The sequence below is a fragment of the Protomyctophum bolini genome (assembly GCF_963924005.1).
Source record: "Protomyctophum bolini genome assembly, chromosome: 2".
NCBI lineage: Eukaryota > Metazoa > Chordata > Actinopteri > Myctophiformes > Myctophidae > Protomyctophum > Protomyctophum bolini.
The window spans coordinates 32,230,408-32,248,017 of NC_137863.1; the positions used below are offsets into that span (position 1 = coordinate 32,230,408).

General features: G+C 43.0%; 1 protein-coding gene across 2 annotated transcripts in view; it reads left to right on the top strand.

Moving 5' to 3' along the window:
• The window catches only part of LOC308336248 (protein SSUH2 homolog), a 114,035-nt gene that overhangs the window by 90,592 nt on the left and 5,833 nt on the right, over nucleotides 1-17,610 (top strand). The window contains exons 1-8 of one of the 2 annotated variants that reach the window (XM_080793554.1): nucleotides 1,300-1,463; nucleotides 4,627-4,752; nucleotides 9,764-9,839; nucleotides 10,874-11,003; nucleotides 11,327-11,387; nucleotides 11,715-11,836; nucleotides 15,345-15,407; nucleotides 15,650-15,729. In XM_080793554.1, the coding sequence (XP_080649680.1) occupies nucleotides 1,457-1,463; nucleotides 4,627-4,752; nucleotides 9,764-9,839; nucleotides 10,874-11,003; nucleotides 11,327-11,387; nucleotides 11,715-11,836; nucleotides 15,345-15,407; nucleotides 15,650-15,729 (665 nt within the window). In that variant the 5' untranslated portion in view covers nucleotides 1,300-1,456. Of the gene's footprint in view, nucleotides 1-1,299; nucleotides 1,464-4,626; nucleotides 4,753-9,763; nucleotides 9,840-10,873; nucleotides 11,004-11,326; nucleotides 11,388-11,714; nucleotides 11,837-15,344; nucleotides 15,408-15,649; nucleotides 15,730-17,610 lie in introns of those variants that run through there. The other variant, XM_080793555.1, reaches the window with a different exon arrangement.

Below are 17,610 nucleotides of genomic sequence, written 5' to 3' on the forward strand. Positions count from 1 at the left end.
TGACTTTGCTGACAACCTCGCTGTCCTGTCCATAAATATAACAGATCTGCGAGAAAAAAACTGATCAACTCAACAAATATGCCCTATATGACGTACTGTACAGCCCTCATCATCAACACCACCAAAACCAAAGTTATGTCCATCAACACCACCACCACACAGGCTTGAAATGCATCAAGACAAATGATGTCGTTGACGACTTTCTGTGCTTGGGAAGTCAGGCCAACGACAACACAGACTTGGACAAGCACGCAGCACCTATACAAGATTCCACAATATCTGGAAATCCAGAGCAGACACTTCCTCCACCTGAGGTATCCCTGAGGTGTCCCCAGGACAGTGTGGAGATATAGGGCTCCATTTTCTTTGCCTTTTTCTTTTTTACTATTTTGCTAAACATTTTTGAATAGTTAAAATGGCCAGTCTACAAGCTCACAACGTGTCAATGTAGATTGGCTAGTTGAACTATTCTAAAAGGTTTTTCAAAATAGTAAAAAAGGCAAAGAAGTTTAGGGAGAAGGGGTTTAGCAGTGATGAAAATGGAGCCTATAATCCCCCCCATCTGGTCCTGCCCCGGACTCTCCTTCCAGTGGGACGTGCAGCCCCACTGGAGTCCCTGTCGGGAGGCATGCATAGATGCCCGAACACACGCCTGCATGCCCGCCCGCCCGCAAGCCGCACGCACGCACGCACGCACGCACGCACGCACGCACGCACGCACACACACACACACACACACACACACACACACACACACACACACACACACACACACACACACACACACACACACACACACACACACACACACACACACACACACACACACACACATAGGCTACTTCTTTATTTTATATAAATGAATTAACCACTATTTCAAATAGGGGTGCAGTACTTAGTTTAGACAGTTTTTGATTTAGACTAGTCATTGGTTAGACCAGTCATTAGTCCTACAACTACAACCTATCTCATTATTGAGACAAATAATGATAAAAAATGTCTCTCTGTTGGTCTGAAAAATATCCCTTGCAGGCAGCTAAACACAAGACATGTCTGAGCTAGACTCTCTCTCTCTCTCTCTCTCTCTCTCTTGCAGACAGACAGACAGACAGACAGACAGACAGACAGACAGACAGACAGACAGACAGACAGACAGACAGACAGACAGACAGACAGACAGACAGACAGATAGATAGAGTAGGTGGGCTGGACTCCAGCTCTCCAGAGCTGTCAGTCAAAGGCACGGGGCGTGGCTTGGCTTGTAGAGAGAACTAACATTCCTCAGTCAATCTTCGGGGAGTGTGCACGGCGCGTGTTCTCGTGTACATATTTGTGTGTTTTCTGTGTGTGCACGCGACGTTATATATCGGAACCACAGCTTGATCATCATCATCACGTGCGTGTGTGTGTGGCGTTCAACTTCAGACAGACAGACAGACGGACAACAACTAACAACATGACCGGTCAGTAATCCATTTAAACACAAACATAGCGGATCTTTATGATCACCATGCACCACCACCACGTTTATTGGCTTACTTTGGTCGCGAACGCCGCAGGGCGCGTGCGTGCGCCCACCGTAAAGAACATATATCCAAGCCCCCTTCTTAGAGATCTGTACTGGCACACCCGCAATTATCCCTGGACCCTGGTCCAGTGCTTACAGCGAGAGAGACTCGCTGTAAGAGTACAGTTCTTACAGCGAGAGAGACTCGCTGTAAGAACTGGACCAGGGATAACCCGCAATAGCCAATAAATCCCTGCAAGCCTGTGTAGTTACAGTAGTTACAGGCAGTATACGTGTGTGTGTCCACTGTCCACACACTTGTTGTTGCAATATGCAGTTGTACCGGACCGGTACAGGACGTTTCATTGCAGTTGTGTAAACTGCGTTGTGTAGTAAGTTGTTACATTGTGTTGTTTTATGCAGTAGCTTAGATCAAAGAAGTGCCGCTCCCCTCTACGCACAGTACAGTAGGCCTGTGCGCGCGCGCGCGTGTGTGTGTGTGTGTGTGTGTGTGTGTGTGTGTGGTACCGAACGGAGGAACGGGTCAGCTCAGTTGAATGGCGTCGCGTCACTGCCTTTCTTCTTGTAAATGCTGTGTTGTTACTTTAGTGTAATCCTTAACAGATGCCAGGTCATTATTGATCTGCATGGCATTCAATAGCATTCTATACTGTGTTTCTTATATTACGGTAATCATAACTGTTCGTTACACTGTTAAACCCAAATCCAAACCACACCAAAGCAAAGCAAAGTTACTATGTTTACCCAGGGTAACTGGACTAAGCAACTTGTTTACAGCCAGGCCCTGCTCATAGAACATTTCATGGTAGGGGTTCAATGCCTTGCTCAAGGGCACTTCAGCGATGGTTATTTTAACGTGCTGGTCCGGGGATACGAACTAGCGACCTTCGGTATCAAGACTGCTCCGCAAACCGTTCGGCCACCGCTGCCCATGTCCCAACCCGACCAAAGGGTCGGGTTTGGACAAAACGGTTGTTAAAGGTAGACCACACCAATGGAACTCAACGCAATGCTAAATGCCTAAATTGTGGTTGTTTACCTTAAAAACGGTTTTGTCCCAACCCGACCCTTTGGTTTGGGCTTTAGACGGATGATAGGTTCTTACTTTACTAGATTACTACTTCTACGCATGCAGACCGACAGTAGCCTGGATTCATCCCAAAGACCCCCCCCCACTCTTTGAGTGGACTGCATCTAAAACTACAGTCTGATAATCAGGCTAGACAGACAGTGCATCTCGCAGAATGGACAGTAGGCATTAGCTTTCCCTGTCTCTTTGAGTGGGGCTGCAGCCTCGCACTCAGCTCCGTCTTCAGAACCATGCAGAACTGTGGCATGTCTGCCCATTTTCTGAGGTAACCAATGTTTTGTTCGGGTAATTGTCGGCCACCAGGCGAGCCTGTTCAAGCTTGAGGTGGTCAACTATAGGACTTGATACTTGAACCGCTGGGTGGCGTTGGATGGCAGCAGGTTCAAAGTGATAATTTGAGTCGGGCAAACTCACTCTGGGATGGTGCAGTCGGGGATGGTAGGTCGTGCCCCCCTGTATTGCTGCTCTACTGTGTTATCTGGTGTTCTGGCAATGCCGGATACTGGCAGTTCAGGGGCAGAGCTGGTTGGCGGTCTGGCTAGGAGTACACAGACTGGTGTTCTGACCTCACTGGGTACTGGTGACTCAGGGGCAGAGCTGGTTGGCGGTCTGGCTAGGAGTACACAGACTGGTGTTCTGACCTCACTGGGTACTGGTGACTCGGGGGCAGAGCTGGTTGGCGGTCTGGCTAGGAGTACACAGACTGGTGTTCTGACCTCACTGGGTACTGGTGACTCGGGGGCAGAGCTGGTTGGCGGTCTGGCTAGGAGTACACAGACTGGTGTTCTGACCTCACTGGGTACTGGTGACTCAGGGGCAGAGCTGGTTGGCGGTCTGGCTAGGAGTACACAGACTGGTGTTCTGACCTCACTGGGTACTGGTGACTCAGCGGCAGAGCTGGTTGGCGGTCTGGTTACGAGTACACAGACTGGTGTTCTGACCTCACTGGGTACTGGTGACTCAGGGGCAGAGCTGGTTTGAGTTGGAAGGGGGTCTGACCTGATGAGGAGTATAGTACATGGCTGATGTCCTGGGCTCACTTGACTCTCACATGTCAGTTTGAACACATGTACTGTACAGTACTACATCGATATTGCACATTTTGATGTGCATGTTGTAAATAGTAGGCTACTGTAGCACTGTATTCCTCACCCTTGAAAATGTATAGGATTAGTCACCAGAATCAAGATCCTAGGTGGTCTATAACCTGAATTGGTAAAATAACAGCAGTTGGTCCTGGCCATTTTGGAAAATGGCGGCCAGGTCACCATGGGACAACTCTGCGATGGCCCCATGTTAGCCTAAAATGTTCCTTATGGCATGATTTAAATGTGAGCCAAATGTCATGCTTTCATCGTAAAGTGCACCATTTCTACGCGTAGAGGCTGGGCTAAGTGGGGTATTATATTCCAATATCTAACTCTAGTTCCTCACATACTGTATTGTCTCATTTGTGTGAAATATAAGAGATTTTCCAATCATATTTTATACAATTACTCATTCATGATAACATGAGGGCCTTTGGAAAAAATGGCATTGAATGAGTTTAAATAAATCTGTTGAGTAGCCTAGGGCCGGCCTTTCACACTGAGCACTACAATTATAACAATAAAACTAGGCTACTAACAATAAAACTGTACCGTACAGTACAGTAACAATCACATGATAAAAGTCTAGTTGCACCGCTCAATTCGTACGGGTGTGATTATTTATTTATATTAGGGGTGTAACGATACATTTTAACAGCGATACGATACGTATCACAATACATGGTTGACGATACGATACATGGACGATATTGGTTCATTATGGCGATCCGATAAGATTCAATGCTTTTAAATCGATACAACTATTATTTTAAACTAAGTAATGTTGCTGTTTTCATTTCGATTTACTACGATTCTTGAAATTAAAATCGATTTTTCGATGCAGTTACTATATCGTTACACATCTAATATATATATATATATAAAAATGTGTAATCTTTTTTTGTGTGTGTGTCTTACAGCTGTATACGCCCCCCCGATGGCGTCGGGAGCTGCATACCCCCCCCCGATGGCGTCGGGACCCACTGCCCCCCCGGCCAGCATGTTTGGCACGGTGCCAGGATATGAAGACACTGTGATGGGGGGAGGTAACTAATGTACTTTTTTTTTTACTCTCAAGTACTTTTACTCCAGTACTGTGATGGATGGGAGGAGGTAAAGGAAGTATTGTGAAGTTTTCTTGTGAAACGGAGGCTGGTTGCAGTCTCAGCCAATCACAGTCTTTAGCTGACCGTCCTGTCCTCTTGGGCGATGGGATCAGCTGCACTGTGTATAATATGCACTCATAGGGCTGGCTGATGGGCAATTCCTCGAAAAAACGTAACCGACTAAATGGTCCTGTATTACAATTTGTTCAGTTTGTAAAAAGATTGGTGAAGAATAGATCTCAGAGGAAAATATTTTTGAACGGCATTACAATCATTTTAAAACTTCAGTTATAAGATACTAACATTATTATTATTATTATTATTATTATTATTATTATTATTATTATTATTATTATTATTATTATTATTAAACCAAGATCCTATAGCATCAGTCTGTTGCAAAAGGTTATGTCAATTCTATTAATTTGTTACTTTACTATAATAATGTTGCTCTCAGTACGCTCACTGAAGCAAATGGCCCAGAATGCTGCAGCACGTCTTCAGTGCAGAGTGGCACCAGAACCATGTAAGTTCAGTCCTGTTAGAGTCCAAAGTCCTACTAGTCCTATCTTGAGCCTAAAGTCCTACTATAGTTCAGTCCTATCTTGAGCCTAAAGTCCTACTAGTCCTAACTTGAGCCTAAAGTCCTACTAGTCCTATCTTGAGCCTAAAGTCCTACTAGTCCTATCTTGAGCCTAAAGTCCTACTAGTCCTAACTTGAGCCTAAAGTCCTACTAGTCCTATCTTGAGCCTAAAGTCCTACTAGTCCTATCTTGAGCCTAAAGTCCTACTATAGTTCAGTCCTATCTTGAGCCTAAAGTCCTACTAGTCCTAACTTGAGCCTAAAGTCCTACTAGTCCTATCTTGAGCCTAAAGTCCTACTAGTCCTATCTTGAGCCTAAAGTCCTACTAGTCCTAACTTGAGCCTAAAGTCCTACTAGTCCTATCTTGAGCCTAAAGTCCTACTATAGTTCAGTCCTATCTTGAGCCTAAAGTCCTACTAGTCCTATCTTGAGCCTAAAGTCCTACTATAGTTCAGTCCTATCTTGAGCCTAAAGTCCTACTAGTCCTATCTTGAGCCTAAAGTCCTACTAGTCCTATCTTGAGCCTAAAGTCCTACTAGTCCTATCTTGAGCCTAAAGTCCTACTAGTCCTATCTTGAGCCTAAAGTCCTACTAGTCCTATCTTGAGCCTAAAGTCCTACTATAGTTCAGTCCTATCTTGAGCCTAAAGTCCTACTAGTCCTAACTTGAGCCTAAAGTCCTACTAGTCCTATCTTGAGCCTAAAGTCCTACTATAGTTCAGTCCTATCTTGAGCCTAAAGTCCTACTAGTCCTAACTTGAGCCTAAAGTCCTACTAGTCCTATCTTGAGCCTAAAGTCCTACTAGTCCTATCTTGAGCCTAAAGTCCTACTAGTCCTAACTTGAGCCTAAAGTCCTACTAGTCCTATCTTGAGCCTAAAGTCCTACTAGTCCTATCTTGAGCCTAAAGTCCTACTATAGTTCAGTCCTATCTTGAGCCTAAAGTCCTACTAGTCCTATCTTGAGCCTAAAGTCCTACTAGTCCTATCTTGAGCCTAAAGTCCTACTATAGTTCAGTCCTATCTTGAGCCTAAAGTCCTACTAGTCCTATCTTGAGCCTAAAGTCCTACTAGTCCTATCTTGAGCTTAAAGTCCTACTAGTCCTATCTTGAGCCTAAAGTCCTACTATAGTTCAGTCCTATCTTGAGCCTAAAGTCCTACTAGTTCTATCTTGAGCCTAAAGTCCTACTAGTTCAGTCCTATCTTGAGCCTAAAGTCCTACTAGTTCAGTCCTATCCAAGGTTATAATAGTTAACTAAAACTAACTAAAAAACGAAAGCTAGAATTAAAAATGTTTAGTTAACTGAAACTAAATAAAAACTAAACATAAATTAAAAATGATAACTAAACTGAAACTGTATTGTGTGTTCACAAAACTAACTAAAACTAACTGAAATTATAGAAAAAATACCCTTAGTTGTAGTTTTTATCAATATTTTTACGGCTGTTTTCAGCACCGTACGGCAGCATGTAGCCACACTTTACATTGCTTGTTTACATTCTGCACTGCCTGAAACTGACTGCATGTTACTTGGAAAATCACACCCGTCTTAAGTGAGTGGTACTGTACTGTACTGTACTGTACTGTACTGTACTGTACTGTACTGTACTGTACTGTACTGTACTGTACTGTACTGTACTGTGCTGTGCTGTGCTGTGCTGTGCTGTAAGCCCTCCTCCCTGGCCTGTGTGTTAGGCTGTGTGTTAGGCTGTGCAACAGTAACACTTGGTGGTGAACAAAAGCTATAACGCTATTTTCGTGCTCGGACACAGCCAGGGACAGACCCAGGGACACAGCTGCACACAGCTGTCTATAGGAGTGGTTGCACCACTCAAAATGGCAAAAGTTGGAAGAAAGAGACAGTCCAATATTGGAGAGAGACGCAAGGAAGTGCCTTGTGGAAAAGGATGATTGTAAAATATGCGGAGCACGTCGGAAGGGTATAGGCCTATTATAAAAGGATCAGGCATTTGTGGAATGAGCAACACAGCTAAATGTGTGGGTAGCAAACATTTGCCAAAACATTTGCCAAAATGGCAAGTGGTTGGTATTCACCCTTGCCACAACGGCTTGGTTTGGTATGGAACAGTATCTCTCTCACGGGCAAGACAGAACTTGTCATCATTAAAGGCAATCTCAATGCAGTGAGATTCTGGAGCCAGTGGTGATCCCATATCTTCAGAATATGGGACCTAACGCCATCCTCCAGGATGACATCGCTCGCCCCGTAGAGCCAGGATCACAGAGTACCTCCAAAATGTATAGTGGAGAGGATGGAAATGCTGTGAGTCCAGACCTCAACCCAATTGAACACTTGTGGGATCAGCTTGGGCGTGTATGTGCTGTACGTGCGACCAACAGAACCAAGTGTTGTTTTTTCCTTATTACTGTGGGACATGGGTTTTCAACAGGTGGTCCGTGGACCACTGGTGGTCCGTGAAGGTGTTGCATGTGGTCCCTGACCATGCATTTAGTAATGTAGGAAAGTGAAGATTCGTATTTGAATTTATTGTATTGGGTTAGGGTTAGAGAAAGTTGAGAAACAATGCAGTAAATGATCTGGTGACAAATTATGACGCATCGATGTTGTCAGTTACTGGGAAGTCGGATGTCAAGAACTTCCACAGAAAAGTGAGTTAGAATCTCAAGGGAAACCATACCGGTTTGCCTGGTTGAGTCACCATTACAAGGAACTGTGCCCATAATCAATCGCAAGTGTCTGCTTACTCATAGAATAAGTTACAATGAACAGCAACATGAGTTTAATATGGAAGGTTAATTTCTTTCCCCCACAACATGACCATATCCCCCCTCCCAACACAACAATGGTCCCCAGGTTGATTCTCAGTCAGGGTGGTGGTCCCTGGTTCATACTCAGATGAAAACCCCTGCTGTGGGAGAGTGCAATCATCCAATCCACTAAGCAACTGAAAGCAAGGGTTGGTATACCAACCATTTGCAATTTTGGCACATTTTTTGGGGGCGCTACCCACACGTTTAGCTGTGTTGCTCATTCCACGAATGACCGATTCTTACAATCTATACAGACTATACCTCGTTGTACAGGTGACAACAATCAATGATTAAAATGATTTAAAACGTAATACCAAATGATATCATCAAAGTGGAGAAATAAAGGACCAAAGTTACGTTTCTGAACCTTTAGAGTTTATATTTTTAAATGGTATATTTTTTAGGTTTAATTACACAATACTTATTGATCTTTTTAATCCTATACCTAACAAATTACCTAACCTAAGTACGAAAAAAACTATAACTAAACTAAAACTAAACTAAAACTAAGCATTTCACCAAAATAAAAACTAAATAAAAACTAGCAAACCCGCTCTAAAAACTAACTAAAACTAACTGAATTAGAAAAAAAAGTTAAAACTAACTAAAACTATACTATAATGAAAAAACCAAAACTATTATAACCTTGGTCCTATCTGCTTAAAGTCCTACTAGTTCAGTCCTATCTAGCTTAAAGTCCTACTAGTTCTATCTTGAGCCTAAAGTCCTACTAGTTCAGTCCTATCTTGAGCCTAAAGTCCTACTAGTTCATTTCTATCTTGAGCCTAAAGTCGTAAGTTCTACTAGTTCTATGTTGGAGCCTAAATTCTAGCCTAGAGTCTAAAAAACATATCGCTGTCTAACAAAGCAAAATACAGCGAGAGGACAATGTGTTTCTGCTTGTAAACACCACCACACTAGTCTAGTGGCTGATAACTGCTGCAAAATGAGAATGATGGCTACATGAATGCATATACTTGTATTTGTTTGACAGACAAGGGCCTTTCTCGGCCCCACCCCTCTCCCCTTGTTTATATTGTCTTTAGTTTCCAAGATGGCCGCAGCACCAGGAGGGGGTGGGACAGAGGTGAGCGGGCGGGGTCGACATATGCCCTTACTGGGCTGCGCTCAAGACACTTACCTTGTGTCCGACACCTGACTTGTGTCTGAACACAGCTTTGATGGATGTGTTCTTCCCCCCTCCCCCCATCAAACAAAATGTTTGGTCAAACCATATGGGCTTCCATTGGAAATGCATTGGAGCGGCCATTCAACACAGACACAAGACAGGTGTCTTGAATGTGTGAACGCAGCCCAGTAAGGGCATATGTCGACCCCACCCGCTCACCTCCGCCCCACCCCCTCCTGGTGCTGCGGCCATCTTGGAAACTAAACACAATATAAACAAGGGGAGAGGGGTTATCCGACAAAGGCCCTTATTCAAAGGAAAAGAGGGCGCTGTTTTTCCTTTATTTGATGATGGGTTCTCAGATTGCAAACTATGTAACACATCCGAGTACTCATTCCACCAGTGATTGTTTATTGATGTTTGTTGTTGTTGTTGTTGTCGTCAAGGTGGCTACCTCCCTCCCCCCATCCCCCTGACACCTGTAGCCCCTCCCACTCCTGCACCAGACCAAGCAGACTGGAGGTGAGCAGCAACACACTTTGCTTTACTGAACTTTATTTGTTAATTTGGACAGGAAAAACTAATAGAAACACTTAGTAGAGGTGCTGAGTTGGATAGGGACATCAGAAAATGAAGAGGAGCAGATGATTGTGCAGGTTGATTCTTCTTTTTCTCTTCTGTTTGTGTGAATAATGGAAATGATTTGATTGGCTGATCACCCCATAGCGATGATTTGATTGGCTGATCACCCCATAGCGATGATTTGATTGGCTGAGCAAAGTATGTATTGAGGATGAAAAGTGAGGACGAAAAAGTGTGATTGGCCAGACTGAGATGATGTACGATGATAAGAGCGCCCCTCCCTTTTTTTTCTTTCTTAATTTGGACAGGACAATGCACATTAATGGCCATTGAACACACTAGAGGAGGTTCAGGCCGATACGCCAATCCGACCAATCGTGTCCATACATTGAGATCTCTGTATCTGTCATTTACTTGTCCCCTTTTATGCCCATATATGGATCAGTGTTGATTTTGTCAACTAAAACTAAGACAAAAAATGTTCGTTGACTACCTTTTTCCACTGATGAAAACTAAATGAAAACTAAGCTATGATGACTAGACTACATATACTAACAATTTTGTCAACAAATAAAAACTAGACTAAATTTTTAGGAAGGGACTAGTGAACAAGAGATCCATTATAAGTAATTTTACATTTGGGTGCATGCTGAAAATCTACAAGCTCACAACCTGTCACGCTGCGACGCATTGTGAGCTTGTAGATCTGCTATTTTCAGCAAGTGTAAAAACAGTCATTACGACAGCATCAAGGCCCGCCAACATTTTAGTCGACTAAATCAACTGTAGATTTAGTTGACAAAAAACGTATGATATTTAGTCGACTAAAACTAGACTAAACACTAAAACATTCCGGGTGACTAAAATGTGACTAAAACTAAATGAAAACGTTTCAAGAGACTATGACTAGAACTAAAATAGAAATTTGCTGCCAAAAACAACACTGATATGGATGTATTTCCACCTTCATGCAGTATACCGTCGCTGAGTGAGGACATAGCGCGGGACGTCTTCAAAGAATACGCCTCGTCCTACTGCTGCTACAGCAAGGCACCTGCTGTGGACGGAGTGATCACCACCATGGAGCCCTACCACACCTACAGAGTAATGTATCACCACCCTGGAGCCCTTTTTCAGGCCCAGACCTTTCCGGGCCTGCTACCAAGTTATGATATATCATATCATAACTTGAGAGGCCCCCTATACGGTCACGGCTCACTGGGAATATGCCCGGTACGTCCTCTGGCCAGTCCACCCCTGCTGGTGGCGGAGATGTCCGTATGCAAATGATGTCTCAGCGGCGAGACATAAAAGACCATAACCCTTGTTTATTTCATTCTATTACAGTGTATAGTAATATTTTAAATAATGTTGTGTGTGTGTGCGTGTGTGTGTGTGTGTGTGTGTGTGTGTGTGTGTGTGTGTAGTATCGACTGGAGACCTTCACTGAGTCTAGGTCAACAGAGTGGTCCCACAAGCCTCATGAAGGTACACGCACACACACATCTCTCATGAAGGTACCATACATGCTAAACTGTGGTTTGGGAACCCCTATCGGGGTGCGTGACATGAAAAGGGCAATGGTGGTTTTATGGTGTTATTTAAAATTTAACACAAACGGCCAAATCCTGTAAACCACTGTTTACAATTTTCGGCTAAATGCAACGAAACCTAGTGTTTGGGAGTAACAGGGGGGTGCACGGCCAAAAACGTTTGCTGCTCTATTGGCTTACATTGTACGCGGACCACTCTTTTAGCACATTGACCGGTGTTGATGACACATTGTGATTGTGACTTGTCGTTTTTGATTGACAGGCGAGCCGGCGGATTTCTACACAGAGACGGCCCCTCGGCCGTGGGAGATCGCAGCCACGCCCCCTGAGCTCTTCACCGATCACATCCAGGACATCCGTGTGCCTTACACCTCTTCCATTAAGGTGATTGGTCAGTGCGACTTCTCCATAGAAACACTGATCTTTTTTTTACCAGCTGCTGTGTAAGCACAGCTGGTCAATTTATTATTGGCTGTACTGACAACCTATCGTCCTGATTGGCTGTCTCGTCTCTAGGCAACCACACACTCTCAGCCATTGGATATAAGGCGCAGAGCTTCCATTAGTATTATTGGTAACAACAAGGAAGTAAAGAAGAGGCCCAATTTCTTTCCAATATCGCATAGAGCCTGTATTGTCCCGCCTCCGAGCAAGGAGTATTAGATGCAGGTTGGACTGATTCCAGTACTCACATTCCTCGCCTCCTCGCCGCTCCACATTAGAACATTAGTTCTCAAAGTGGGGTCTGGGGACCCTCAGTGGTCCTTGAAGGAGTTCCCTTATGGGTCTGTAACTCTGAGAGTGTACAAATGGAACCAAATGGACTCTCAGAGTTAAATTAACATTGATTTTACAATATAAATTTGGAGTCCCAGAGATAGAAAGGCCCTTTCTGTGGACTAATAATGCATGTCTGTGGACTAATAATGCATGTCAAACTGGGGTCCTTGAAATTAAACTGGTTGAGAATCACTGCTAGAGCCATCAAAATCTTCTCTTATGGGGGTCCCTGGCATATATTTTTCAAATGGGGGTCTGCAGGCTAGTGTCAATTTGGGGGTCCTTGAAAAAGTTTGGGAACCACTGCATTAGAGGGTAGCATGGGTCCAAACACATGCAGCCAAGCATAAAATTACTTGTGTGTCTTCTCCACTAGTCCCACCCTACATAATTACTTACAGTGTACTATCAGATTGATTGATCATTAAAATAAACATGCTCTGAATTAAATACACATGGCAAGACATTGCACACTTAACACGGCAGCCGTTCGGCTGCTGTGTTAACCCATTTAGACCTGAGGCTGATTTCTACAAATGCCTTCTAAATCCTGACAGTTTTCTGAAAAACCCCATGTTTCTATGTCAGTGGTTCTCAAACATTTTCATGTCAAGGACCAGGTCAAATATATACAGTAATTGGCCGCCAACCCCCATCTGAAAATATGTTGTTCTAGGGATATAAGCAAAGATATGATATGATTTGCACCACATTTTCACGATTTTTCAAATAGCAGACGTACAAGCTCATAGCACGGCACTCAGTGCCGCACTATGAGCTTTTAGATCTGCTATTTTTCAACAGCTAAATAATAATGATAATAATAAACTTTATTTATATAGCACCTTTCATGCCAGAAATGCAAAGTGCTTTACAAGGCAGAGAACAATCATATACAATACAATCATATAAAATATACATATACATTAAGGCAATTAAGAAAAGCATAACATAATGCTTAAAACACCAAAGGGGGTTCCCGTCCAGAATAGATTAAGGGCGCTTTCACACCGGACATGTTTGGTTCGTTTAAAACGAACCATGGTCCGCTTACCCCTTTGGTTCGGTTGGTGTGAACATGCATCCGAACTCTGGTGCGGATCAAAGAAACGAACCATGGTCCGCTATAAAAGGCCGGACTCGGTTCGCTTCCAAACGAACCACGGTGCGGTTCGTTACTGGTGTGAATGCATTCGGACTTTATAGAGGACCAAATACAGTACGATAGCCAAAATAGCTGTCGGGCTTCGGCAGTTGTGAGGCTGCATTAATAATTAGTTATAAAAGCATGTATTTTTTACGGGGATCATCATATGACAGCTGACAGTCTGATTTTATTTTAATAGTAGACGCATGTCGAGGCGCAGCGCAAATGTAATGGCAGCGTACGAGGTTCACATGCGCAAAAATTACAGATGTATAATTATCGACACGGAATGTTGTACGGTATGGTACACGATGTAAGCTTGAGGGGGAGAGACCCATATATTTATATGGGAGAGACGCAGAGACAGAGAATTTGAAATATTTAAAATCATCCATGTCGCGCACGGCCGCACATATAGAGAAAAAGCCAATGTTAAATAAGCTATACACAGGTGGATCACAAATTATTAATTGATTACATCACTATAGCAAAAGACGTAAAACTAGGTCAACTCAATTAGCTGCAGCGGAGCTGTTCTGACTTGAAGCTCAATAACCTACTAACTGACCACCTTCAAGTTTAAACCATAAGATGACATGGAAATGCCCGCCGATTTGATGCGCAGAAATAACATATATCTAATCGGGTCAAGGTGCACACATGGAAGAAAAGTCATTTTTATCGGGGATACCTTGGAGGCTGTACGTCTCCGTGAATTGTATGCATCAGCAGCAAGCACATTATTCTTCAAAACTGCTCCTGTTCATCTGTTGCTCTTATTTGGCTAATAAAATAATTAATAAGAATGAATGCAATAGCAAGTTGTTGCTGTCATGTTGCTGTTCTTCTCTCTCTGTGTGACTGAAGGTTGCCCCAAAAATTGTAGACAGTGATTTCCCCTCATGTTCTTTTTCCCTCATTATTTGGTTCGCTTAACATGTCCACGTGTCATTTGTTTACATATTTGGTACGCTTTACAAAGTCCAGTGTGAACACCAAACGGACCAAAATCAAAATGCAAATATTTGGTCCTTGATCCGGACCTTCTAAGCGAACTTTGGGTGTGAAAGCGCCCTAAGTGGTCAGATGGGTGGGCCGCAAACCATTTCCAAGAGCTTCAAATGGGCTTTGCACCAGAAAAGGTTGGACGCCATGCAGTGCTGTGGTTTGCATCTGCATTGAATTTCCCGGTAGATAATGTGATGAACAAGGTGTCTGCTGATATTACAGAGGATTTTATTACACAAGATATCGACTAAATGTCCACATGTCCCCACAAGACACCTCTCTGATTAAAGGACATATCAATCTGTCCACGTATCCCCACAAGACACCTCTCTGATTAAAGGACATATCAATCTGTCCACGTATCCCCACAAGACACCTCTCTGATTAAAGGACATATCAATCTGTCCACGTATCCCCACAAGACACCTCTCTGATTAAAGGACATATCAATCTGTCCACGTATCCCCACAAGACACCTCTCTGATTAAAGGACATATCAATCTGTCCACGTATCCCCACAAGACACCTCTCTGATTAAAGGACATATCAATCTGTCCACGTATCCCCACAAGACACCTCTCTGATTAACAGACATATGGATCACATAGTTCATGCAGACAAATCACAAAAAAAGGAGATTACGTCAACCACAGACATAAGAGTGTGGAATCAAATAAAAAGAATAATGCCAAACTACTGCCTTAGTCGCTGCCTTAATGCCTTACAGACGTGAATCAGGGAAATAAAGAGACTTATGCAACAGATAATATAATAGTATAAATATATAGATAGTATAATAATTGTAGTAATAATAATAAATATAGCTGGCGATTTACAGGGGCCAAGGAAAGCAACAATAAGAAAAAACAATATGCAATATGCAACTTTAGTTGTTCATTATTATTTGTCCCTTTTGTGTGTGTGTGTGTGTGTGTGTGTGTGTGCGCGCGTGTGCAGGAGTGTCATAGCTGTCATGCCAGTGGGACGATGCGATGTGAAGAATGTGACGGCTCTGGATCGGTAAGAACAATTCACAATTACAAGTTACTACGATTGACTGAACAGTCAATATCAATCAATGATCAGTCTGTGTTGCATATGAACACAGTTAATATCAATCATTGATCAGTCTGTGTTGCATATGAACACAGTCAATATCAATCATTGATCAGTCTGTGTTGCATATATCATTGTTGTCCGGTGGAAAACCAACATGTAATATTTCTGCTTTTGTACATGCGTGCATGCGTGTGTGCGTGTAGAAACGGTGTTGGGTGTGCAATGGAGATGGGAAGAAAGGAGAAGAGGATTGTAGTCACTGCAACGGTTCAGGACGAGAAAGGTAGGTGTGTGTGTGTGCATGCCGTCTACAGCTGCAAGTTACTATTATACTGTATGCTTAGATTTCATTGGTACACAGTGGTTCCCAAAGTAGTAATACCATATTTGAACTGGGGGGACCCACCGACGCTGACAATCACTTAATTGGCATTGGAGGAGTTGAGGCATAAGATTTTGTTTGACACTCTACGAGCTCACAATTTTTGCATCTTTTTCTATTGTTTTTTCATTTCATTTTCATTTTAGAGGTATTAAAAAAGTACTTAAATTGTCACTTTAGAAATGTGCAGATAGCCTGTATAAGTGTATATATGGTCAGGGCTGCACATAAGTGTAAGTGCACCATGCGTGGTCGTGAACATGTTGGAGGCGCGGCAGATCAAAGGCATGCCAGGCGCATTTGCGTACAGCTGAGACAGGAATTTAAAACCCATTCTGGACGGGAACCCCTTTTGGTAGCATTATGTTATGCTTTAGCTATTGAAAAATAGCAGATCTACAAGCTCATAGCACGACTCGAAGTGCCACGCTACGAGCTTGTAGGTCTGCTATTTTTTTTAAATGGTGCGAATCTTGGATTATATTCTTTCAGAGCGTTTTTAACTAAAATATTTGCTTCTGGGGGGTGGTCCCTGGAACAACATATTTTCCGATGGGGGTTGGCGGCCAATTACATATAATTGGAAACATGGGAGTTTTTCAGAATACTGTCAAGACAATTGTAGAATCGTATCAGGTCTAAATGGGTTAGACAGTCCTTCTCCTGACAGTCTGCCAGGCAGGAACTCAACGTGCCTAACGTCCTGTGACTCCTGTAAGTAGAACTTAGAAATAAAACTAGTGTTGACTTAATCATTACAAGTGGCTCTTATTTTGAAGAAGTCAGATAGAGGAAGTACGTTTCGATTGTAAACAAGCAAGCTGCCATGACAAGTTTTTTGAACTGAAAGGGAAGGTGATTTGTTCAGACTCAACGCTAGACGTTAGCGACCATATTTAGATATGAAAACCATGCATCTTGTCACCAAAACATTGTCACTAAAACAATGTACACACTTTGGAATTACTTAAACAAGGAATGCTGTGCGCACCAAGCTACATCTCCAGGTGCTCCTTTGAGGACTAGCCCAAAATAGTAATGTGCACCCCTGTAATATGGTGAAATGTAAAACAGTCTTAACGCAAGTTCTTGTATAGTTTTCATCGCCTCTAAACAAGAACCCAACAGTATAATCACTTCTACTGTTGGATTGTTTGGAGATAAGCCACTAAAGACAAAATTGCAGACCTCCCAACGGTGTTACTTTTGTTGACAACTGCTCCCCAGTAAAAAAAACACGCAGCTCTCATTGAAAATGAACTATAGTTATATCGCTTCACATTTGAAAGGCCCTTAAGACCATTTCAGATGACTAAATAGGGCTAAAACTAAATGGTGTGTAAGACAAAAATTAGCACTGCCTCCCAAAATAATCTTGTGAAGTTGCTTCTGAACTCGCCACCGAGAACTCACCTAAAACCCCTGACCACTAAAAACCAGGAACTCATAATGTGCCATCTTTTAGATTTTAGCCATATTTTATACTTCGGCTATTCAACAATATATAGCAGCTATACAAGCTCATAGCGCGTCACTTCGTGCCCCACACAAAGTGAGCTGTTGAGCTGTCAATACTTTGAGATTGTGGTCAACGGCAAAATACATATCATTGTGGGGGTCCTTGGCATGAAAAAGTTTGAGCACCACTATAGCAACATACGTTTTTCAGTTAACTGCTATAATTCAGAAGACATTTGTAGCCTCTGTCTTAATGGGTTATAAGACTACTAGGATGTCTCACCTATAACCCAGTCCCAAACGGCCTATAACCCTAGGATAGCT